This window comes from Nilaparvata lugens, chromosome 7 (assembly GCF_014356525.2).
Source record: "Nilaparvata lugens isolate BPH chromosome 7, ASM1435652v1, whole genome shotgun sequence".
Classification (NCBI taxonomy): domain Eukaryota; kingdom Metazoa; phylum Arthropoda; class Insecta; order Hemiptera; family Delphacidae; genus Nilaparvata; species Nilaparvata lugens.
Window position 1 is genome coordinate 10104512 of NC_052510.1, and position 25565 is coordinate 10130076.

At 34.0% G+C, this 25565-nt stretch overlaps 1 protein-coding gene across 1 annotated transcript; it reads left to right on the forward strand.

Annotated features, from left to right (window-relative positions):
* The first annotated feature begins 371 nt into the window (after positions 1-371).
* LOC111055742 (myotubularin-related protein 2) lies at positions 372-24487 on the forward strand. The gene is made up of 12 exons (XM_039431842.1): positions 372-5985; positions 6562-6754; positions 7491-7592; positions 10697-10906; positions 12086-12193; positions 14800-14952; positions 16481-16797; positions 17770-17900; positions 18682-18692; positions 18904-19011; positions 20967-21151; positions 22719-24487. The coding sequence occupies exons 2-12, from the start codon at positions 6623-6625 to the stop codon at positions 23065-23067; spliced, it is 1806 nt and encodes a 601-aa protein (XP_039287776.1). The 5' UTR covers positions 372-5985; positions 6562-6622; the 3' UTR covers positions 23068-24487.
* The last annotated feature ends 1078 nt before the right edge of the window (positions 24488-25565 follow it).

A 25565-nucleotide genomic window follows, 5' to 3' on the forward strand; every position in this document is an offset into this window, starting at 1 on the left:
TAAGGCCAGGTGCACCAAAGACCTTAAAGAGATATAGGCCCGGTTGCACAACAGCCGGTTAAATTTTAATCGTGATTAATTTCACGAGAACCAATCAGAGAAGTCGTTTTTGAAAATACGGCTTCTCTGATTGGTTCTTGTGGAATTAATCAAGGTTAAAATTTAACCGGCTGTTGTGCAACCGGCACATAGACCCACAATGCCTATGCCTTCCCAATGATAGCTCTTACTTGAAATTGAAGGCCGCCATTGGGGTATTTTAGCACGAGATATATCTATATATTTGTAATATTATAGATTACAAAGGCATTGGTATGTAATAATCTTATAGGTTGCCCCCTCAATGGCCGATTTCAATTCCAAGTACGACACTAGCGCTGCATGTGAGTCTATGCATCTTTAAGGTATTTGAGGTGCACACCAGTTAGTCAAGACAAGACAAAACATGATCAGACACGTTTAGTCACAATACTTCACATTTATTTATTTTTATTCTTACGGCTTTTATCGGAAGAGAGATCCTTAAGGATGTTCTGCCTTACCTTATTACCCAATGTCATTTCCTATCAACACTCGAATTTATAGGTTGTCTTGGGTTCTTCATGTTTTCTCACTAAATTTTGCACTTTCACTTCCTGAGTTTCTTCACATTGTTGCTTATGACGCAACTCAAACTGATTAGTCATTGCAAATAGACATGTCATCTATGTGAAGTATTGTGACTAAAGGTGACTAGTCCTGGTTTTACTAACCGGTGTACGCCCAGTCATACTAGACACTTTGTATAGCTGCCTAATACTATACACTCATCAATTTCACTCTGAGACTAGGCTATCCAGTATTTAAATGACGAAACTTACAAGCTTACAATTTCTAATTGTATTAGTTTTACTCCTCCTGTATCTTAAAGTTTAGTTGGAAATGTTGTTGTTCAGTTGTTGTTTGTTTCTGTTCAGTTGTTTTATATATTAGAAACAATTTTCAATTATTATTTATAACTTCAATTCCGTGACGGAATTCTTTTATTCTTCCTGTAACGTACAGTTTTGTTGGAAATTTGTTGTTTGTTTCTATTCATTTGTTCTGTATTTTGAAAATTTATATAATTTGTGGTCGTGTATTAACCAAAGAGTAATTATTGTTACTCTAGAGTGTTGGCTTTTGATCTGGTTTTGTTTTCTGTGCATAACGAGAAAATGATTTGTTGGGAGTTGTTAACCATTCATGATTTTCAAACGGGTTGTATAGATGTTTTCTAAACTTAACTCGGAGGTAAAAACTTTTTAAGCTTTGCGTATTAGATATTAGAGGTATCTAACCAGAAGTACTTAGGTTTTATTGTGAGACGGCCTTGAATCTGTGACTAATAGCATGCATATATTAAGCATTCTATATACAACTGACACAGGGTTTTAATGATGTAGTTTTAAAGTAGTTAGATGTTTCGAGAATTTAATCATTGTCTATAAAAACTCATGATTTAATTATGTAGAACCAGATTAATAAATTTCATGATTGTCCACACATGTGAAGGTCTTACTCAAACCTTCTTATGTCTAACTCTCCAAGCAAACAGACTCATGGCCGGTTGCAGAGTCGTCACATAAAGTTAAAATCAGGCATTTAACTTATTTATGAAGCCATAATCCCACTTTCCGTTGCACAGATGTCAAAGTAAACTATAGCTCCCATAAAACTAAAAACGCTCAATTAGACACATGATTTCGTTGCAGAGTCGTCGAATAGACCTTATTTATGTCTCCAATCGCTAAAAACGGTCATTTAAGTTATGGGCCCGAAGTCGTGCTGTTAAATCCAATATCTACTCCCACCACATGCATTTTAGAGGTTGTGATAGCTTTTTTTGAAAGATGTTTACGAAAAACCATCTGTACCGTATATAAGTAAATTATTTTTTTCCCTGTGTTTTTTCAAGTTGTTTATAAGCTCCAAATCGCTATGGCACCAAATAAATATGAAATAAAAAATCTCGCCAAAGGCCAAGAGTCGCCATATGGTTTATCAATTTTATGTGAGGTCTTTTAGGTCTGTTCACAGTGATGTCGATTAAAACTTTGCCCGATGCCAAGACATTGGTTGAATAGAAGCATGTACGGAAAAAAGTGAATAGAGCTGCAGTGTGACCTATGTGTGATGCTAATTCGAGATATAGCTAAATGGGCCGCAAACGACTGTGCAACGACCAACCATTTATGTGAGTGATTTTAAACGATGTCTCACATAGCTATGTTTGATTTTATGTAACGACTCTGCAACCGGGCATCAAACTTAGGTTCTACTATTTCAGGTTCTACTAGGTTCTAAACTTAGGTTCATTAATATCTGCTTCTAGTTATTATGTTTGATTAATGTTCATCCAACTGAATGTATTAAGTTATCTGTTCTTGTTGATTTTGTGAGAATTTCATTAGTTTTGCAATACACGTTCATTTGATGGTAACTTGTTATCAATGCCTGTTAACATTCTAGTTGGATATATTGTAAACACTATGTAAGCTTGACTGACTGTTTTAGATGTTATTATTTTTGTAGTATACACTTGTTTCAATTTGATACTATTCATTCTATGATGACGTAATTTATATTAGTATTTATTGTAAACATTGTCAGGTTTTACTGTGCCATCCAGAACAGTATAAATATTAATATTATTATTATAGTTGCGGCTCATGATACACTTTGTTTATATTTTCAATGTAAAAATAGATAAATAAATATCACTCATATTTCATGAAATATCTTGTCAATGCCATATCACATTCTATTTTCACATTAGTGAATTGAAATTCATGGCAATATATTTGCGATGATTAAACATAAACATTTGGCTGTATTTGAATCTAGAATCTAGCATTAAACTTATATCAATATAATATGGCCTCATTAAGCTTATTCAATCGCTAAGAACTGATGAATGTAACTGTTGTCAACTGGATCTATAATCAATAATAATTGTTTTAACATATCTTGGCACGTATAATTCTGTTTTAAAACGTTATTTATAAATGCTTCTAAAGTATTCGATTTTAAATCAACAACTACATGAATGTTATCTGTATTATATCCTAAGAATATTGTAAATTTTTATTACTTTTTATCAATTGTCCACTTATTTTCAATAATAATTGTTATGCAGTATTGATGTATTGTTTTATCAATATTATATCAATTTTGAAAGAGAGAATGTTCTCTCTACACTAAATTTATCAAAATGAATTATATTGAAGTAACTAGTAATTTATTATCTATAATATAATGAAGGGTGGAATCAGCTTATACATGTAGGGATAGGTAATTCACGAATGACTCATCATCACGTCTGAACTACTGGACTGATTAACTTGAAATTTTGCATATAGATTCAAAATTTGCCGAGGATGGTTATAGGCCTACTTTTAAATTCCTCAATATTTCAGTAGGTTAAGCTTTCAGTTTGTCAAGTTTTTAATAAATAATACCCTGGCGGAGCACGGGTTACCTACTAGTTATAAATATTTTGGAACTACCGTAAATATAAGAGAAGATTTAGAGTAAGAAAAATAAAACGTCTGGTTGGCAGATACTTGAAAAATCATAGATAAAACCAAAAGGCATCTCTTGAAGAAATAATCATACAATAATAAAATGGAATTTCAACATTATTAAATTGTTTAATGCATAAAAAACTTGTTTGTTATCAATCTAAGTATTCTAATGTTATAATCGTTATTTATTGTACGAAATCCGTCAGTTTGAATCTCAAATCTCAATAATGAATAGTATTATTCGAAATCTGAAATTACCATTATTTATTAATGTGTAATCTGATTCTAGTCGTGTGGTGGTTTGTAACATGTGATTGTTCTTAGATTAGAATTGTGCTATGTGTTATTGAAGTGAGAGAGAGAATTGTGCTGCTTTTCAAAAAACCTTTCTAAATCTATGAATGAAATTATTTATTTTAAATGTTCATTCTAGATTAATAGCAATTTTTAATTATATCTCTTGCATCTCAAATTTGGTTTTCGGCTTATTGGTCTAATAACAAGTATTAACTTACATATCCTTAAACTTTCAGCTATATAAAAGTTTAAAAAATTACAATAGTACGCTAATATCGCTTTTTGAACTCTTACTCAATTAAAAACTTGGGCATTAATTCGTAATAACATACTAGTTTATTGCAATGTATTGGATTTTCCATACATTAAATAGTTACTTCTTGATTGTTCTACAATTTTAGCAGCTAATTACTGTCTTTGTTGATTGGTGTTTAATGTTTATTAGCTTTCTATATTTCTAGCTGTAAGATGTATTGTGTGTTTTTTCATAAAGATGAGTTATTTTTATGGCGTGTAGAGTTGCTTGTTCAGTCTCATCTTTTGACTACATGCTTGAACATATTATGCAAACCTATCAATATGTTGTCTGAAAATCAAAAAAGTACCTTTTTTAATACTTTATTTTATTACTCACGAAATGTTTTGACAAATTAATGTAATTTTCAAGTTTGTTAAATGATACGCTGCTATCAGTACCATAGTGAATTATGATACATAGGTACTGATTACAAATTACAGTTTGTTGACTTGATACAAATCAAGGAGCACATTTAGATTGGAGAAATAATCCCATCCATAATATCCTAACTCTTTTAGAGAAACTTTTCTATAATAAGGTACGCGTACCTTCCACTAGTCCATTTAATGAAATCTTAAAAAAATGTTCATTGGATATATTTTATTCTATTAATACTTCCGAGATATCTCCATGTACCGTAGTCAATGGATGAGCCTGGTTTTGAAATTTGTATTGTTGTTAAAGTTGCTAATGTGTGCTTTGAAATGTAAATATTATTTTTTGAATCGACTATAAATTGTGCCTTCTAATAATATTTGTGTTTTGTTTCTGTCAATAAAAATGACATGAAAGATGATCCCACCACGTTCTATTGTTCTGTTTACGGTATTTTAATGTTAGTAAAAGTTGTTGTAAAGTTTGTTATTATACCTTTTTTCACTGGTGCTTTTAACCGAGCAGTGTTGATTTCAAATTTGAGTCGAATAGATGGATGAACAATATTTTCAATTATAATTTTCATATTGAAAAATCGATCATTCATTTTTTTCCTATCCTAGAAAAAAGAATTTTATTATGTATTGTTTTCTCTTGATGAAAGAGAACTACACATCATACCAATGTACCTAAAATACATTCTAGGTGCCTTGCATTATACTATACAGAGTAGTTGATTACTAGAAATGACGTTCAAATAGAAATGCATTGAAAACAATATTTCATAATTTGAATCGCAGGTAGTCATTTGAATTAAACTCTTCTATACAGAGTTGGTGAAAATTATGAAAAAAGTTTCATATTCCTGATACAAAGATAATTTGGCAGTAGTTTTCGTTGAGATCCTATTCAAATTGAAAAAATCACCATGCAAAAGCCTAGAGCTCACACTCAGCAAAAAAGATTGATTCAAATCGTTTTTAATTTTCTCCTTCCATTCAAATTTTCGCGCCACTCGATTCCACAGCTACTAGAATATCAGGGCCACCGCTGACTTTACGGATATAGATGGTCATAGATTAAAAACAGCTGATAATTTACAAGATTTGACAGGATGGATAATCGCCATTATTATTAATTTTTGCCGAAGAAGTGGGTGATAGAAATGAAGAATAATTATGTGAGTTTTGTAATATTTTGGTTGAATTCCAGTAATTATTTAGTTCCTCAGTGAATATTGTAATTGTGTATTTTACTTGACGTTGGCAAAGTGAACAGTGATGTGAGAAATTAATTTATTTACAGTTTAAAACAAGTTTGGATTTCTCGTATCCCCTGCCTCGAATATTATGATTTTTTGTTAATTTAAAAATAAAAATCATATTTTATTCAGAATCACTGAATCAGTACTTCTTCAATCAGTTCTATCGTATTATTGGTAAACTTATGTCATTTTTCATCATGTCAAAGGTAATTTTAATTAGCCTTAAATTGTACCTACTTAACCTAAGTTAGTTGTAAATTTTTATTGAATAATATGCCATGGCTCTGGCTTAAACTATCAATTGCTTGTATTCTTATTATTTACTTCTAATTTATCAGTAGGCCTATCTCTGGTTTCTGAAGTATAAATGAGCTGTTATAGCTACGTATTATCTAAATTAATCTCTAATTGTGTACATTCTTCAAAAATGATTTTTAGTTATTTCAAAATAAAACATTTTAGAGTTTTTTAATAAGCCTTGTAAAAATGATTTAGACCGAGTTAAGTAGATAATATTATTAAAACAGTGGATAATAGTTAGATGATGTTAATTTCACAAATAACTACTTTTGTAGGCTATATCGAAATTTAAACTGTTTTAATTTTGTGAGATTCAGTTTTTGTGATAACATTTTGAACATCAATAGTAAAAAAATACCAATCTACATTTTAGAATATAGAAAATTAAGATACTTTTATAAAAGCTGTTGTTCTTGAGCTCACTTATATAGGGCTACTCTAAGACAATTTCAATTAATTTTTTAATGTAATATTTTATACAGGCTTGACTACAATGTAACTGAATATTTGAGTGTGTGAAAGAGATATACGATACCAACACTAATGGCCAAGGAGAGGAAATCTACCAGTGATTTACTAGAAATGGAGACATTCAACTCCAAGAATGCCAGCTCGGATTCGCTGGCTTCTGATTCAAAATCTAGCTCGCTGAATTCAAAACTTGGTCAAGATTCTGTAAGTAATCTTTGTTTCAAGACAATACATTTTTAAAACTATCAATTAGAATATTATAAAACTCAGTTAAATTTTTGATTAATCATTCAAAGTAACAAAAAATGCTTTTGATTCTAAGCAAACCAAATAGTAGCATACAAATAGCCTGATTCATTTTTTAGTCTATCAAATTAGCTTTTTAATATGATGTGTATCTTGACGTTAGCTATACAATCTTGATCCCCTTTTTTCAATGTTTACAGATTTAAACTAAAATTTTCAACTTAGTTTTGGGGGTCAAAACAATATTTTTAAAAATAACAGGTTTCAAGAGTGAACCTGTGTTTTTAATCACATTAAACAAGTTTCTTGGAATTAATCATGAATTAAGTTCTCTAAAATACGAGTTTATCGGTACACTTTCATCTGCAATTGTTCCAAATGAATTATGTACCGTAGGCCTAAATTTTTTGGTAAATTCAGGAGTAATAAAAAAAATTATATTATAAAAATAAAAGTACATAAAGTAATAACAAATTATACACCGTTGTGTGTCAAGTGCAGGAAAAGGTTTGAATCAAAGTTTGAAAAGTGTCTAATTTTGCCCAAGAACTTGTTGGAGCACCGTCCAATTAGAGATCTTTATATCGTAAGAACACAGCATTCCAGATACAATCATATCCTACTATCTTATATTCTCAATATTCAAACTGATAATTGAATATATCGAATAAAGTTTTCAAATTGTTTGTATTAGGCTGACTCTTATAAGGGCTCATCGCCGAAAGCCTATTCTTCTAGTTCAACTTCGACAGAAAGTCGCATTGCTTCGGCTATGGAAACCAAGTTAAGAATCAGAGTGAGTTATTTCGATCTTAATTGGTGATGTTTGTATGTGGCCTGTATCAATGTGCTTTGCATTTCTATCACAATATCCGATTGATACGTTCGGTAACCTGTACAGTTTGAGACTAGAATACCAGAGAGTGATGTAAAAAGGTAGGTCAGTAGTCCAGTCACTATATACATTGGTGCATGCAATTTATATTGTAGTTCTGATTTTTTAATATATTATTTGGGTACATAAGAGAAGTCCAGAACCAATTTCTTCATGCAAAATTTCCTTGTGCTAGATACAGAGTGGCCCAAAAACCGCGTATTTTCGGCTCATTTTCCAGTTTTCAGCTATTTCTGCCAAATCTCGTAATCGGACAGAAAAATTTGCTCTCGCCGTTTTTCTAGATTATGAAATTCTGAATGAAATGAGATCATTCAGAACTCTTTACCTCCAATGAGTACTGAGTTATGATTTTTCAAAAATGAGTGAAATTCGAAGGAAAAATCAATTTTGATGAACTTTAGTTTCTGATCAACAATATCTTCCAATTGTTAACATTTGGATGTATAATTCATTGGCCATTTTTTGTGTATTGGAATAAGGGCTTAAGTACACTCAACAATAAATTTTCCATTTTTCGACCGAATTCGACTTATTATGCATGATTTTGGACCGCCTTGACGAGCCGAGAAGAATGAAGTGTAGTACGATGAAATCTGAGCATTGTGTCAGAAGTTATAAGTGTTTGAAATTTTGATCCTTTGAGGTGTCCTTGAGCGCGCCTCTCCACTAGGAAATACTGAAATGAAGTGAATCTACCGGTGATTCTCATAGAACATAATCTTATGAACTTACGTCATTGTGCGAAATATCAATGTGAAGACTATGTAGTTGGTGATGATGGTTGAAGCAGAAATTAGGTGTTTTTCACAATACAAGGAGCATTGTTGTCAGGTGTACCGGGAAATCTATATGAGATAGATCGCTCTACCTGATCTCAGATTGTAGAGCACAAAAATACCCCCAGAGGGATTTTGAATTATACATCTAAATGGTAACAATCGGAAGATATTATTGATCAAAAACTAAAATTTATCAAAATTGATTTTTTCTTCAAATTTCACTCATTTTTGATAAAACATAACTCAGTACTCATTGGAGATAGAGAGTTCCGAATGATCTCATTTTATTCAGAATTTCATAATCTAGAAAAAAGGCGAGAGCAAATTTTCTGTCCGATTACGAGATTTGGCAGAAATAGCTGAAAACTGGTAAATGAGCCGAAAATACGAGGTTTTTGGGCCACTCTGTATCTAGCACAAGGAAATTTTGCATGAAGAAATTGGTTCTGGACTTCTCTTATATACCCAAATAATATATTAAAACATCAGAACTACAATATAAATTGCAAGCACACCCCCTTTTTCATGTCTATATTGACTGGACTACAATTTTAATTGGCAAAAATCTGACGTAAACCGGATGGGCAACTGTTATCAAGATCCAATTCATCAATCTATGTATATATACTTTTTGAATATGACATATTTGCTAGCTTACCACATGTTTCCGGTGGTTTTTGGTAGGTCAAAATTAAAAAATTCACATTATGAAACGAGAGATCGGTTCCAGCATTTTACACTTTAATAACAAAATTCTCTTAAATAATCTAAATTCTTCAAGTAAGTATGATATAGGTGAGGGTGAGTTGCACATTCAAACATGAGAGTTACCTCTCACACAAATATTACTATAATATAATCCTTTTTATAAAATGTATATATTTTTTACTATGGTATTCAATATGGAGCTAAACAACGGTTAATCTTGATTAGAAAAATGATATATGTTATGAATTGTTGTTCTCTTTTTTCAATTTAATTTCTGTTCGCCTATCACGGGGATTTTATAATTATTGTTTTCTGATGCCAATTGTTTTATGTTTTCACTTTCACCGCTTTGAATATCGTCTAATTAAATTTATTTGCACTTCTGTTCACTATTGTTATTTTATTGTATGCATTTTAAGGCGAACGCACACAGTAACAGACATATTCATGCAGACAGACGGAGAAAAAATCAAACATTTGCATGCAGATGTGAGCAGACATATGCAGATAGACGGATGTCTGTGTGCTTTACAAAATTCGAAGACCTGGAGAGAGTTTTTTCTTCCGTCTGTTGCTGTGTGCGTTTACCTTGGGATCTCAGGCCATTCTGTATCTCGAATTTTTCAATCTGTATTCATCATGACTCATTGTATGTTTTGCCAAATACTGCTATTGCTTTTGTACATTCGTTTTCTGAATCATGCTCTTAAAATATATGTTCATACATTATTTGTGACAACATCTTGGCTTTTTGTTAGCACTGCTTGAACTAGAGTGATAAGATAAAGTAATAGACGAGATATATAAGAAAAGATAAAGAAGCAGTTAAGTCTGCCGCGAATACAATTTCAACATTGCAAGCGGTGCTTTCCTCTTCAACTAAATACAGTATCATGCAAAGATCTCGTTGCACGTCTTCTTTATATAACCGGCTCAAAATATCGATATCACATTGTCTTGAGACTCCTTCATTGGTTCTAGATAATTTTACGGTAGTTGAATGAAAAAAATTGAATTAGAAAATTATCTATCTGGCGGAGTTCGGACTTTAAGTCTTCTCTGCCTCTCAACCTCGAATAAACATAAATCAAATACACATGCGTGAAACATCCTAGAGTTGATCTTTTTCTTTAATTTTTTTTCAAATTTATCCCACTAACAACAATTGAGGAACTATTACATAAGAGATAAATAATCAAATGAATGTGATGATACCACTGACATAAAAGAACTTGCTTACTAGTGGAGTAGGTGGAATAAAATAACTATTAAAATTGCTTATAAAAATAAAGTTACATTTGCAAAACTGGTGACGGTTATTGAAAACCTTACACTGAACCACGCGGTTTGTTTTGTTAGCAGTCCTAAATTTGCAGTGTCTACTTTGTTTTATGTTCTATTATTGTGTGATCTGAAATTAGTAGATTATGATTGTGTCTGTTTGCAGTTGAGCGTATTTTATTTGTTTTTTTGTCAACTTGTTGTTACTATATGAATGTTTTTTTGCGGTTTTAGTCGAGTGTGGGTGAAATGAGCACCCCCTCAAGACCGGACGACCCGCCCCTACTGCCGGGTGAAAAGGTGCAGGGTGTGGCTCGTGACGTCACCTACCTGTGTCCCTACAGCGGGCCGTCACGTGGGGTCATATCGGTCACCAACTACAAGCTGCACTTTCGCAGCATGGACAAGGAGACGCCCTACGTCATCGAAGTGCCTCTCGGAGTTGTAAGTTTCGCTAACTAATAGATCAATCTTTTTTTGTTTTTGGGCTTTGAGCCTGTTGTTCCTTTCCCAATCATTCATAGTTGAAAATTATATTGTATATTGTATGTATCGATGAATAAATCTTGAAGGAATGAAAAACAACATACAGGTGTTAGGGCTAGCATATAGCCTACATTTCCGGAATAGAGTAGAATACATTTTCCCAAAGTAGGGTTACTGAGGTAAAGTAGTTTATAGTTGGATTGAACTACTTCCACTTGGAGGGATATGCGGAGCAGTGAAAAGTAGATAAGTAGATAGATAGTTGCTTTCATTTATCACACTTGAAAATATCACAAGTGTTGTGGGTAAAGTTGTGGCAATAAGAGCACCCTCTTCCTCTTAACCCCAAGTGAGGACACAGCGGCAGCGATGTTACCGTGCTAAAGCGGACACCGTTCTGTAGTCTCTAGTGAGTGTTCAACACATGATACGCATACCCAGTTTCCTCTCTGAAGGCACTGCATCGACTGAGTCTGATCGTCAACTTGGCAACCGCGCTTATTTTTATGATACTATTCATCACTGCAATTGGATGATATGGTTATCTATGTCCCTCTATTTCTCTGCTTCGCATATCCCTCCAAGTCGGAGGTTGGTTTTATTCTACTATAATAGGGCAAAGTATGTCACTCTATACAATGTATAGAATTCAGTTCAGTTGAAGGTAAAGTTCTGCATATCTTCAAATCACAAGAAAGGCTACAGAAGGTCATTGTATATATCTGTATACAAGTGTGGGGATTTGTTTAAAATCCTTAGTGTGATATTGTGAAGTACGGAACTTTCCTCTATACAAATCCTACTTAGTTTTCTACGAGACTGTATTCCAGCTCATATTTTTGAGATTTATTTATTTAATGAATCACAAGCATGACAATAATAATAATGGAATGAGAAAACAGTTCCTGAATTTAATCAAGAAAATTTGGTAGTGTAATGTGAGAACATGTATTCTAAAAAAAAACACATTTTATCTGATCACACTTTCATAAGAAAGTCCACAATATCGATGAAAGCTTTGCAATATCCCCCATCAAACATAACATGTAGGTAGTCTATTCAAATTATTTATTAATGTAGCAAAATATTGCTTGATAGTTTGATATAGTTAATAATTTCGATTACTTTTTATTTCAGTTGAGCCGAGTTGAGAAAGTTGGGGGCCAATCAAGTCGTGGTGAAAACTCCTATGGAATTGAGTTGTTCTGTAAAGATATGAGAAATCTCAGGTTCGGACACAAGCAGGTAAGTGGATCTATTCAAATTTCCCATTCCAATTCCTATTCATATACCCAATTTTCTGGTATATATTCAGATTCTTTTATACTTTTTCTTACGGGTGACTCATAAAACTTGAAGTGACTTATTAGTGCAATAATTGATAGTCCTGATGACTATCTGAATTTTGTTATAAAATGATCATATTGAGCGGTTGAAACTATTAGGACGCCAATAAAATATTCGCTTAGGTTGTAATTATTTGCATATTTTTTTAATGCTACTAATTATTCTGTGGAATCACCGTAAAGTTCAGAAGATTATTATTATTATTTTTATTGCATCCCAAACATCCGAATAATCAGACTGGGGATAAGTCAAAAAGAGCAACCTAAAGGAGGTTCTCAACACATATCATAATACATTAAAATACTGTAATTATACAATAGTCACATGAAATATTAATAAATATATATATATATACAGTATATATAAAAACGCAGTTAGTCAAGATTACCTATGTACAAGGACCTGGGAAGAATCAAAGACAAGGAACAATAATATATCACTCCTGCAGAAACTCATCCACAGAATAGTATGGCCTTTCAAGTAACAGCCTCTTTAACATTCCTCTGAATCTTCGTAAGTCCGCCATGTCTCTAATATCCTGAGGTAATCTATTATATATTTTTGGGCCCATATATTGCGGAGATTTTTCAAACATGGCGGTTCTATGAGCAGCCACTGATAGGGAGGCTGAGTGCCTTGTATTGTAACTGTGGATTTCATTATTGCGGGTGAAGTTTGGTAGGTTTTTGTGAACGTATGAACAGATCTCCAAGATATACAGTGACGGCAGTGTAAGTATCCTGCTACTCAGGAATAGTTCTCGACAGGGATATTGGGGGGCTTACCAAAAATAACTCTTAATGCTTTTTTCTGAGATCTAAATACTTGGATGAAGAATTTTGATCTTCCCCAAAGGGTTATGCCATACTTGAGGAAAGGAAAAAGATAGCCGTAATATACCACCATAAGGGCTTTGAAGCTCAATGTGTTTTTGAGCACTCGCAGAGAGAAAATAGCCGAGTTAACCCTGGAGCATATTTTTTGAATGTGTACTGACCAGTCCAATCTACTATCTAGTGTTACTCCTAGAAGATCAACAGCAACGCTCTGCTGGGGTACACTCAAATCGGCCAACTCATTAAAGTTTCTGGATGCAAAATGGGGGGGTTGGAAGGTAATGAACTTGGTCTTACTTGAGTTCATAGACAGACCATTTGCAGTAAACCATTTCTTGATATTCAGTAGCTCTTCCTGTGTTTGGGTGACTACAGCTCTCAAACTTGAATTAGTGATAATAGATGATGTGTCATCGGCATACTGAATAAGTGGCTTAGTAGAGCAAGATGACAGATCATTTACGTATATAATAAATAATGTGGGACCAAGAATGGAGCCCTGTGGTACACCAGCATTGATTACAGCCCATTTTGATTGATAATTTTTATTGTCATGGTTTATTAGGGTGGCCTGCATCCTCTCTTTCAAAAACGAATTGAACCACCACAGCTCCCTTCCCCGAATGCCATATTTTCTCAACTTTTCAACAAGAATATCATGATTTACGCAATCGAATGCTTTTGACAGATCGCATAGCACTCCACATACCTGCTGGGAGGCGTCTAAACTTGCCGACACAGTATTGAAAAATTTTATTAGAGCTGCTTCTGTATCAAGTCCCCTTAAGAAGCCAAATTGTGTTTTTGAGACTATATTATTCACTCTCATAAAATGAAGAATTTGTTCATTAGCTGCCTTCTCAAAAAGTTTGGAAAAGGCTGTGAGGATGGCAATGGGTCTGTAATTGTTCAAGTCCTCTTTGTCATCTTTCTTGAAAATAGGTCTTACCAGTGCATACTTCATTTTATGAGGGAACTCGCCAACAGTAAAAGACTGGTTGAGGATCCTGGACAAGGGTTCAGACAATATATCAGCAACCATCCTGAAAACTTTCACTGGAATTTCATCCCATCCAGCTGAATTTTTATTTTTAAGCGATTTAATGAGCACCTCCACTTGCTTGGGACTAAGAAGTTTAAATCTCATCCTAGAGCTGCAGTTACCTACCACGTTTCTTGTTGAAGCAAGCAGATTGTGAGTACTTCCAACACGGTTTGGAACATCGATGAAAAAACTGTTAAAATCCTCTGCTACTGAACTAGGATTGATTCTTGCTCTGGATGGGATTATACTTGCTTTATTCTTGTGCTTACCTAGCTCAAATTTCACTATGTCCCATGCGGCCTTTACTTTGTTGTTGGCTATCTCTAAGTACTTTTCATGATATTTCCTTTTGGCAAGTTTAATGACTTTTGAATATTCTATTATACGATCTGTAATAATTTTTAAAGTTTTGATCCTGTGTTTCCATGTACAGTTTATGTAATTCTCTTTTCTACTACTCGTAGTTCTCTACTACTGTAATTCTCTTTTCTCGATTCTACTTCTCATTATGAATCCAAATATTGATAGGCTATAGGAATAGTTTTAACAAATCACGATAACATAGGCCTACATCTAATTTATATATTTCAAATAGCGTTATGATTTGTATTTGTTTTTTCTAGGAGAATCATTCCAGACGAAATGTTTTCGAAAAGCTACAGCAATATGCCTTTCCACTTTCCCACAAACTTCCACTTTTCGCTTTCGAATATACAGAAACGTTTCCTGAAAACGGTTGGACCGTTCATGAAACTATAGCTGAACTCAAGAGAATGGTAAGAGAGCATTCATCAATTTATTGAAAATCATTCTACAGAATAGATTTTGTAATGGAAATATGTATTGAATTATGTCCATAATTTCTGTGAAAAATGTTTTGGAATAACAGTGAATGCTGTTGTGAAAACATAATGATGTTTCTTTACAGTTCCAGTAGTCATGTTTCTAACGTTATTTCTTGTACTTGTTTTTTCTGATGCTCACACTACTACTAAGCTTGGGTGTGGGCAATTATGTAAGTTACTTTAATTTATAGTTCAATTTGGAAGAGATCTTATAGGCCAGTGGTTCTCAAAGTGTGGGGCGCAACCCCCAGGGGGGGGCGCGATGAATGCTGGGGGGGGGGGCAAAACTTAGTTGGAATTTTTTTTAAATTTACTTCTAAAATAATTACGATAAGCAATCTTTCTATTTTCAAAATCACATGTGAGTAATTTTTACTCATAAAATATTTACATCAACCGTATTGTCAAATTCAAATTCTCAATCAATAAGTGCTCCCTCAACATGATAGAAAAAGAAAACCTCATTGATTTCCAAGGTGACTTTGCGCTTAAAATGAAGTTTGAAGAATATTCTCTTACATCCTTCTGGGTTGGTGTGCGAAAGGAACACCCAATTTTGAGTAAAAAGACGTTGAAGATATAGACTCCATTTGCTACAATTTATCCGTGTGAAACTGAGGTTTCTGCTCTAGCTGCCATGAAAAGTGAATGTAGACCAAGACTGAATGTGACTCAGGAACTTAGAGTAGCGTTATCGGAGCTGACACCTCGTTTCAACAAACTCTGTGCAAAAAAAACAAGCTCATCCTTCACACTGACGCTCTTTGTATTGTTAATTTCTATGAGAAACAAAAATAACAACTATGTACTATAGTAGCTGTAGTACCTGAATAAATTATAATGTATTGTTTGTAAAGAATTTGTTTTTTTTATTATGCTTGAAGCTATTGCAACATTGGGTTATCTATAGAATGTGCAAAACTCAACTAAATAAATATTGAGTGTAAAATATGTAGGTATATACGTACGTACGTATACGTATATGTACAACATGTATATAGTAGTTTATGCTTATACGGCTTACAGCTGAATAAATTATACAGGGGAAGCTTGAAGTAAAAAGTTTGAGAACCACTGTTATAGGCTATAGACTCCCACTCAATTCAAAATTGCTTGTAGGCTCCTTCATCCGCTAACCTTCTAGGGCTGGTCCTTTGCTATTCATTGATATAACTTATAATGATAAAAAATCATTGTACAATTTACACTACATAAAAAATCAACAATACAAAAAATATATTATTTTTTTGTTTCGATCGCCAGCTCAGCCTACCATGAAAATACTAAATAAATAATAATAATTTTCCCTGAGAGAGGGAAAAATTAGATGTACCCTGTATGCTCACTTATAGTAATATTTAAATTAATTAATTAGTTAATTAATAAATAAACATTCAGATGTTTCATTTCAATGGTTTTTTGTCGTGAATGTATACACCAATGGAACAATTGTATACAGGGTGTTCCGAACGACATGTGGAAAGTGACTAAGATGAACGAGGGCTGGGAGGTGTGCGACAGCTACCCGGCAGTGTGGGCAGTGCCGGCGGCCGCAAGCGATGACGACCTGCGGCAAGTGGCGGCGTTTCGCAGCCGTGGTCGCGTGCCCGTGCTTGCCTGGATCCACCCGGACAGCCAGGCGACCCTCACGCGATGCTCGCAGCCGCTGGTCGGAGTCGCCGGCAAGCGCAGTCGTGAGGACGAGCGATACATTCAGTTGATTATGGACGCTAATGCGCAGTCGCATAAGCTGTATATCATGGATGCTAGGCCTAGGTTGGTGAATTCTGCCTCTCTCTTGATTTGATGCTGTATGAAGTAGAGTTTACTTTAATAAAATTTTCTTGAGTCCAAGAAAACTTTACAAAAACTAACTTGAATCCAGTATACTAATGTAAATCCTTCTTCAAGTTTTGTTGATTCCAAGCTCGAATCTTCAAGTTTTCTTGAATCAAGTACCTAAATGTTGAACATGTTTGACTTTCGCATTCAACTTGATACAATCTAACCTACAAATCGGAAAATGAAATAAAAACTGTTGTCAGTCGATGTAGAATGTATAGAATCTAATTAATGAAAACGTATGGTGCAGATGAAGAAGAAAACTCCAAGTTTAATTAGATTTTCCACTTCATAATTTAATACTTTTTTAAATATATGAACACTTTAATTCAAGGAAACTTGACGAATGTGAACTACGTTTTAAAGATGTTAGATAAGTTGAGTCCTCCAGTCGCTAAGCTCTATATCAAGGATGCTAGACTAAGGTTAGTTTCTGACACTCTCACTTATCATTTTATTATACTTATTGTTTATAAAACAATTTATTATAATTTTATTTGAGCTCGGAATGAACTAAGTTGATATTTGAGTCATCAGCTCAACAAATATCGGCGTTGCCAGATTGGGTAAAGTTTTATTCTGATGTGACTGAATGTATTTAATTACACCTATTATTTTATTCACCTCCAATCTTCATTCTTAAATCTGAGCACTGAAAGAAATAAGTTGAGACTTGAGTCACCAGCCAAAACAATATCAATATCAGTTTTTCAAAATTGTGTGAATTGTGATTTCCATGTGATTGAACGTATTTTCACTTACCATTGAATTCATTTTTTATTATACACCATATTATTTTAACTGAACTCTGAATAAAATAGGCTTGGACTTCCGCTGCCGGCGTTCCTAAATTCTGCGGAGTTATCATTTTCATGTATTTTCTAACATGTGTGATTTCGATTGCAGTGCGAACGCTATCGCCAATAAAGCAAAAGGAGGAGGCTATGAGTCAGAAGATGCCTACCAAAACGCCGAGTTGGTATTTCTTGACATTCATAACATACACGTCATGAGAGAGTCGTTGAGAAAGCTCAAAGGTTTGTAATCTTCTTCTTTTTCAATTAGGGCGAGACCATATTAGGTTTTTTTCCAGGTGTCAACACAAAATCAGCCAATCGGAGAGCTTCCTGCCCTGCCGATTCTAAAAACGCTTAATATGATTTCACTCTCAGAATCAATTTTATTATCACGTAAAATGTCCTGACAATAACAATAGAATATTCCTCATGATCTGTTGATGTTCTAATATACTCATGCAATGATTAATTTATTAGAATGATATAAATCACATAATTTGTTAGATAATATTCAAATTCTAATTCTTGATTTAAGCTCAGCTCTAGATAATGCTCAATATTCTATTTGAGGCTGAAATGAAAGAGGTTTTGGGCAATAGCCTTTTTTTCTGTTTATAATATTTGATTCCTTCATTCAAAAAATAAATAAATGGATACACGTTTAGACAACTTAGGCTGGTCACACACCGATTAGTCAAGACAAGACCAGTCACGTTTAGTCACAATACTTCACATAGTTGCTTATGGAGTCATGTCTCATTGCAATGACTAATCAGTGTGTGTTGCGTCATAAGAAGCAATGTGAAGTATTGTGACTAAACGTGACTAGTCTTGTCTTGACTAATCGGTGTGTGGCCAGCCTTACGTATGAACTTGCAAGAATTAACAAGCTGAATAAACTGCTTTATTCATCAAAATGACGTTGCAATCATGATAAATCCTTCTGAGCATTGATGATGCCTTACTTTCCGATGACTTTCTGTTCTATTCTATAAAATACTTTCATTGGTTTATATTGTAGTGTACACAATTGTTAATTCTGCCAATAAGTAAATACTGCCATAAGAACTAATGCGTTTCTTCTCTTGATTCCTGCTAAGAAAAGTAGAAATTCATTTGAAAGCATTCAAGTCGTGTTCTGTTTTAAAAATAGTTTAATGCTAGATCTTTATTACATAAAATTACAATAGATTATATTCTTTCGTGGATTTTTTGTGATTTAATTTTGTTTTTTCAATTGCAGCTGACAGCGTTGGCGATGCTGCTTCTGGATCCTTACTATCGTACAATCAAAGGATTCGAGGTACTTATCGAAAAAGAATGGCTCAGCTTTGGACACAAATTCCAGCAAGTACGTTTATACTCTAAATTGTTGAATAATTCAAATAATTTAATCCAATTATTACAAAATTTAATAGAAATACATCCAATATATTTATGTTGTTGCTCAGCATAATTATAAGAATAAGTCCATTGTTCATACGAGAGTTATGATTCATGCATACAACACACGCCAGAGCACGACCTCCAATATAGGAACTCCTGATAAGAGGCACCAACTTGAGACCCAACATACAAGGTTGACTAATATACTAGAGTACCATCTGGTCATTGGAACTAACATCCTTATCAGTCGATTAAGAATCTCCGCATTACTCAGTTCAAATAGTCTCTCTTTAAAGTTCTTTGTGACAACCTTTTCTACTCATTGAAAGAGTATTTCACTCACAAATTTTAGATTTCGTTGCAATTATTATTATTTTACTTGTGGTTCTTGAATTAGCCGATGTCCGATGACAAAAAAGTTATATCTGTCCATCTTGCCAAATTTTTTTTTTTTTTGAGAGAAAAAATCAAATCATTTATTTGCCATACAATAAATACATATTCAAAACATAATAAAAGAAAATACATAATTTTATAATCAAAAGTATAAAATAATGAAATAAAAATTAAGCATAAATAATACCAAAATCATAATTAGATGCTTCTCAATGGTAATCCGGCATCACCAGCAAAAGGAATCAAGCCTTGCCCGCTGGTGAGAGTTGCAATCAGCTAGTTATGCTTGAATAAATCTGTTACATTGGTTGTTTCCTAGTTTTATACAATAATAGAGAAAAAAATAATCCACGCTTTAAAATATGTTTTTAAAAAATTAGATAATGCTTTCAATTGAAATGAAATAGTTTTCTCTTATCCAATTTTTTAGTATTTTGTAATTAATTTTTGCTTCCAGATCTAAAGGCAATTCATTTATGAATCTTGTACTTATATAAATGAGCTGTCTTCTAACTACTGTTAGTTTTGTTTTATATATTTTATATTCATAGGTTGTATTTGGTCTAAAATCATATTGAACTATATCATGTAATAAAAATTTGTTTTTATACTTAATATATTTTGCTAAATTTTTCAAGTACAATTGCCTGACAGTCATCACATTAAATTCTTCAAATAGCAGATTAGTTGGATGCAATCGAGGTTTATTCAATATTGTTTTAATATTACACTTTTGAGTGATAAATAAGTTATTTAAATGACTATCGAAAGCCCCACCCCAGATTGTTATCCCATATTCTAATATGGATTGCACCAAAGCAAAATATACTGTTTTTAAATCCTGAAGTTTGAGTATTTTTTTAATTTTATAGAATTTGAAAGAAATATATTTGAGTTTTTTACATAAATAAGCTAAATGAAAATGCCATTTCAGGTATTCGTCAATAATTATCCCTAGATATTTTAGGTTACTTACATTTTCAATACTTGGACAAACGCAGAGATTCTTGTCTGTGCACTCAGAGTGAAGTTTAATTTTTAAATGAATACTAGGCTTTCCTGCTGCATTTGCTGAGAATGAGACATATTTAGTTGATCTTAGAAACCTATTTATAGTATTATTTTGTCAATCCATTATATTCAATTATTTATTGTAAATTGGTAAAGTATGTATGTACTGTCATAGAGAAAAGATGTCATCAGAAGATATCCCATGGTATAGGGTGTTTATGTTTCAATTTTCAATGCTAATTCAAGCCGATAGTCCTAAAAGTTTTTTCATGAAGCTATGTGACGCTGTTAGTCTCTCAGACTGTGCCGTTCTTACACTCTCACCCGGCCTAAACAGTGATAATACACAAAAATCGGCTTGAAATTTGAAACATAATCGGCTAGAAATTTGGAACATAAACAACCTATATCATGGGATATCTTCTAATGCTATCTTTTATCTATGATACTGTCTAGTTTGTATACATTTCAAGGGCAATTAATAAAATGAGTTTGTTTTGATGTGGTTTGCAGAGGATAGGTCACGGTGACGACAAGCACTCGGACGCAGACAGGTCGCCGGTGTTTGTTCAGTTTGTGGACTGTGTGTGGCAGGTAACCACAATGTATCCCAATGCCTTCCAGTTCAACGAGCACTTCCTCATCACCATTCTCGACCATCTCTACTCTTGTCGATTTGGCACCTTCCTCTATAACAGGTCAGTTCTCACACTCACGTAAACTAGAGCATAGAGAAAAGATATAGCATATGAAGACATCCCATGGTATAGGGCTTTCACTTCCAATACCACAGTCATGTAGCTTTGCTTTTGCCTCCGTGACAAATCTATGAAATTTAGGTCATTTTCTCAGCTTTAAAACGATATATATCTTCATGCGCTGTCCGTGTTCTCCAGCGCCCCCCAAAGAAAGCACTGCATGGTTTTTGATGCGTTTTTCCATACGCATAAGGTAACAAGCTAGAACTATAAAATTGATTTTTCACTACTTCAAGATAGAGACTTGCAAATGGTCTCAATCTCTTCTTTACAACAAGCCTAATAAGAATATTGATGATGGAAACAACGAAAATATTCAACATCTTTAAAAAATTCAAGATGGCGGTCATTATTGACAGACTTTCAATTCAATTCAATTTATTAAAAACACACAAAACAAGACAAAACAAAATTACAAAGAATTATGAAACAAATAAAACACAATAAAATGTTACAAATATAAAAAACCATGGGCTTTGTGGTTGGGTGTGTTGGAGAAGAGAAAACATGTTTTTATATCACTTGCTATCCAGTTATTGTGGGAGATATCGGTTTGGTTTCACCACCAAAGTGTTTAGAAGTAACCCAACTATAGTATCCGAGAGAATCGTCTCATTTGGAGTACTCTTTTCATGATTAATTTAACTTCACATTAGCATCTGTTGCTTATGGAAAGATACATTTTCAAGAATGTTTGATGTTTTTGAACGGGTAGTATTATAGTCTAGTGACCCTCCGCCGACAGGCAAAGCTACAGGACCCGGACTGTATATTATAGTATAGAAAATATAGCATAAGAAGATATTCCATGGTATAGGGCGTTTTGGTTCCGAATTCCACTGTTAAGTAAAGCCGATAGTCTTAGTAGTACTTTTTTGGAAGCTATGTGACGCTGGTAGCCTCTCATACTGTGCCATTCTTACCCTCTTACCCGGTCAAAAAAGTAATAATGGACAGTAGTTGACAGTAATCGGCTTGATTTATTCACTACAAGCACAGGTTAAATGGCTAAATGTACCACACATCTGATAGATTAGAATGAATAAATAAATACATACGTTTATATTAATGGCTCAATATATGTATAAATAGAATAACAAGAATTTAAAATCTCATTGTTAATATAGAAATTGAAAATAAAAATGTACTGGAGTAGGGTTGGTTTCAAAATGTTGTTCTGGGGGTAGTTTTTAGCCCCCCCCCATCAAATCTAAACTAAATATTATTTATTGGATAAGAATAAAATATTATGTAAATTTATCACCTCTTGACATTTGATCGCACTTTTTTCTTTTTTTCTTATTTTATTTTCGATGATGCCCATATGAGCTTTCTTCTATTTATTCAATTAATAGGTGCAATGGAGCCCTTAGTTAGGCTGTTGTTCCTACTCGAAAATGTGTATAAAGATGCATTTATTGAGTTATTATTCAAGTTGAACGTTTTCATTGTAATATATTTTGTTTTGTGAAAACCTTAATAAAATTTGATTTGATTGATGTTGCAGTGACCGCGAACGAGCCGCGGAGAAGGTGAAACAGCGCACAACGTCACTGTGGTCGATGATTAACAGCAGCCTGGACGTGTACCGGAACCCACTCTACCACGCGCAGCCGCAGGCACTGATTCCGGTGGCCAGCATACGCTGCATCCGGCTGTGGCGCGGCCTCTACTGCCGCTGGAACCCCAGCATGCGCGCGCAGGATCCCGTCTATCAGCGGGCAAGGGAGATGCTCGCCTTGAAGGAGCAGCTGGAGCGGCAGGCGGAGGACGGCAAGCGGGAGCTGCGCATGCGCACCTCGAGGACTAGTATGCCGGCCGCACAGGCGCGGTTGGCTAGTCCCATTCATGGATGAGTGGATGGTGATGAGTTGTAGGCGAGCGCTGCGCATGCGTACATCGCCTGTCACGTCCCATTCATGGATAAGTGCTGAAGAAGGAAGGTGTAGAGCTGCGCATGTGCACGTCGAGGACTAGTATGCCGGCTACGTCCCATTCATGGATGAGTGTAGGAGGTTGGAGGTGTTGAATTGTAGCAAAGATGTTGAAGATTGTGTTGCAATGGTGGTGTAAACTAGCAACTCTGCAATGATTCGATTGAGAATTAATTTGAATTTGTAAAATTCATTTTAATTTGAAGCTTTAAAATTTTGCTACTATGGGGTTGTAAATTGAAATTTGAAGGTGTCGAGTTGTAGTTGATTGACGAAGATTTGAAGATTCTGTTGCAATGATGGTGTAAATTATGAACTACTGAGACAAGCTCTATAATGATTGGAGTTTAATTAGAAGCTGCACTAATTCTGCTACAATGGGGCTGTAAATTGAAGTATGGAGGTGTTGAGTTGTAGCTGATTGGCAAATATGTGAAGATTCTGTGCCAATGGACTATTGAGACAAGCTCTGTAATAATTGAATAGAGAATACATGTAAAGCTGTACTAATTCTGTTACAATTATTGGCAAATAATAGAAAATCATAGCTGGTGATATTGAAAATTCGGATTTAGTTGTGTATATCGAAATTCTGAAGTAACTGAGTGACGTTTCTTGAATCATAGTTGGAACAAAATTTGTTATAAATTTTTTAATAAAAATGCCATACCCCCAAGTTGAATTCATTTCGGTTGTTAGCAAAAAGTGCCGGTTGGTTGAACAGTTTCACCTTCGTGAATAGAATCTTGCCTCAAAAAATCGCGAGTGATTGATAGTATTGTTTTTATTTTAGATTAACTTTGTTAAGACCTCCGAAAATCAAAGTTAATGTAGCATTATTAATTGCAAATAGTATCTTTTGGATATGAACATTGCCTGGCTACTTTGAAATTTATTTTCAAAAATACTTTTCTTGCAAAAGAAAAATACTTACAAGTCGTATGAACTACTATCTACCTCCATAAATTGCAAGTGATTTGCTTCGACGCATTATTTAATACTAGTTTGCTTTGTGTACTGTAACTTATAATTTTCATAACTTGAAAAGTTTATTGCTTGAAAAAGCGTTGTGCAGTGAAAATTATTGACCTCAATCTTGGACGATGTAGGTGGTTCAATGATATGTGTTCAATACAGCCTTCGTGATCAGAGATGTAGTGTACATTCCTTTGAAATTTGTAAGAGACTCAATTTCGACATTTACCGCCACTTTTGTGAAAATTGCTTGCCCCAGTTGCGGATTATGAATTCCATACTGGATATAAGTTTATGGTAATTATATTTATATATTTGATTAGTGTTCATTATATTTGATCAATAAATGGATATATTTATTTTTTAATGGTTGATGTTTTTGAATGGTGGTGGGCCTTTATGTTCATAAATAGTATTGTTGACTAGTGTCTAAATTTTATTCGAAGATGAACCACATCTTCAATACAGTGGTTCTCCATCAATCATCATGCTAAGGAAGCATCAATTATTCAACTGGGTCTCCTATGGTCGGAAAGCATTAATTATATTTATTTCATGATATTAATAATAGAGTACTTGAGCCCTGCTTCCCAATGAATTTCTGTTTATCGGCAGAATAAAACTGAGTGAAAACTCTTAAACGTTTACAGAACACAGGTAAAGGTATACAGAACACAGGTAAAGGTAAACAGAACACAGGTAAAGGTACACAGAACACAGGTAAAGGTACACAGAACACAGGTAAAGGTACACAGAACACAGGTAAAGGTACACAGAACACAGGTAAAGGTACACAGAACACAGGTAAAGGTACACAGAACACAGGTAAAGGTATACAGAACACAGGTAAAGGTACACAGAACACAGGTAAAGGTATACAGAACACAGGTAAAGGTACACAGAACACAGGTAAAGGTATACAGAACACAGGTAAAGGTACACAGAACACAGGTAAAGGTATACAGAACACAGGTAAAGGTACACAGAACACAGGTAAAGGTATACAGAACACAGATGAAGGTACACAGAACACAGGTAAAGGTACACAGAACACAGGTAAAGATACACAGAACACAGGTAAAGGTACACAGAACACAGATGAAGGTACACAGAACACAGGTAAAGGTACACAGAACACAGGTAAAGGTACACAGAACACAGGTAAAGGTACACAGAACACAGGTAAAGGTACACAGAACACAGGTAAAGGTACACAGAACACAGGTAAATGTACACAGAACACAGGTAAAGGTACACAGAACACAGATGAAGGTACACAGAACACAGGTAAAGGTACACAGAACACAGGTAAAGGTACACAGAACACAGGTAAAGGTACACAGAACACAGGTAAAGGTACACAGAACACAGGTAAATGTACACAGAACACAGGTAAAGGTACACAGAACACAGGTAAAGGTACACAGAACACAGATGACACTTAA

What these genes read in the sequence shown, in the direction of transcription:
- LOC111055742 (XM_039431842.1), top strand. Translation starts at nt 6,623, where the DNA reads ATGGCCAAGGAGAGGAAATCTACCAGTGATTTACTAGAAATGGAGACA. An exon ending in TCGAAGTGCCTCTCGGAGTT is followed by an intron (nt 10,907 to 12,085) that starts GTAAGTTTCGCT and finishes TTTTTATTTCAG; the next exon opens with TTGAGCCGAGTTGAGAAAGT. An exon ending in ATCATGGATGCTAGGCCTAG is followed by an intron (nt 16,798 to 17,769) that starts GTTGGTGAATTC and finishes TTTCGATTGCAG; the next exon opens with TGCGAACGCTATCGCCAATA.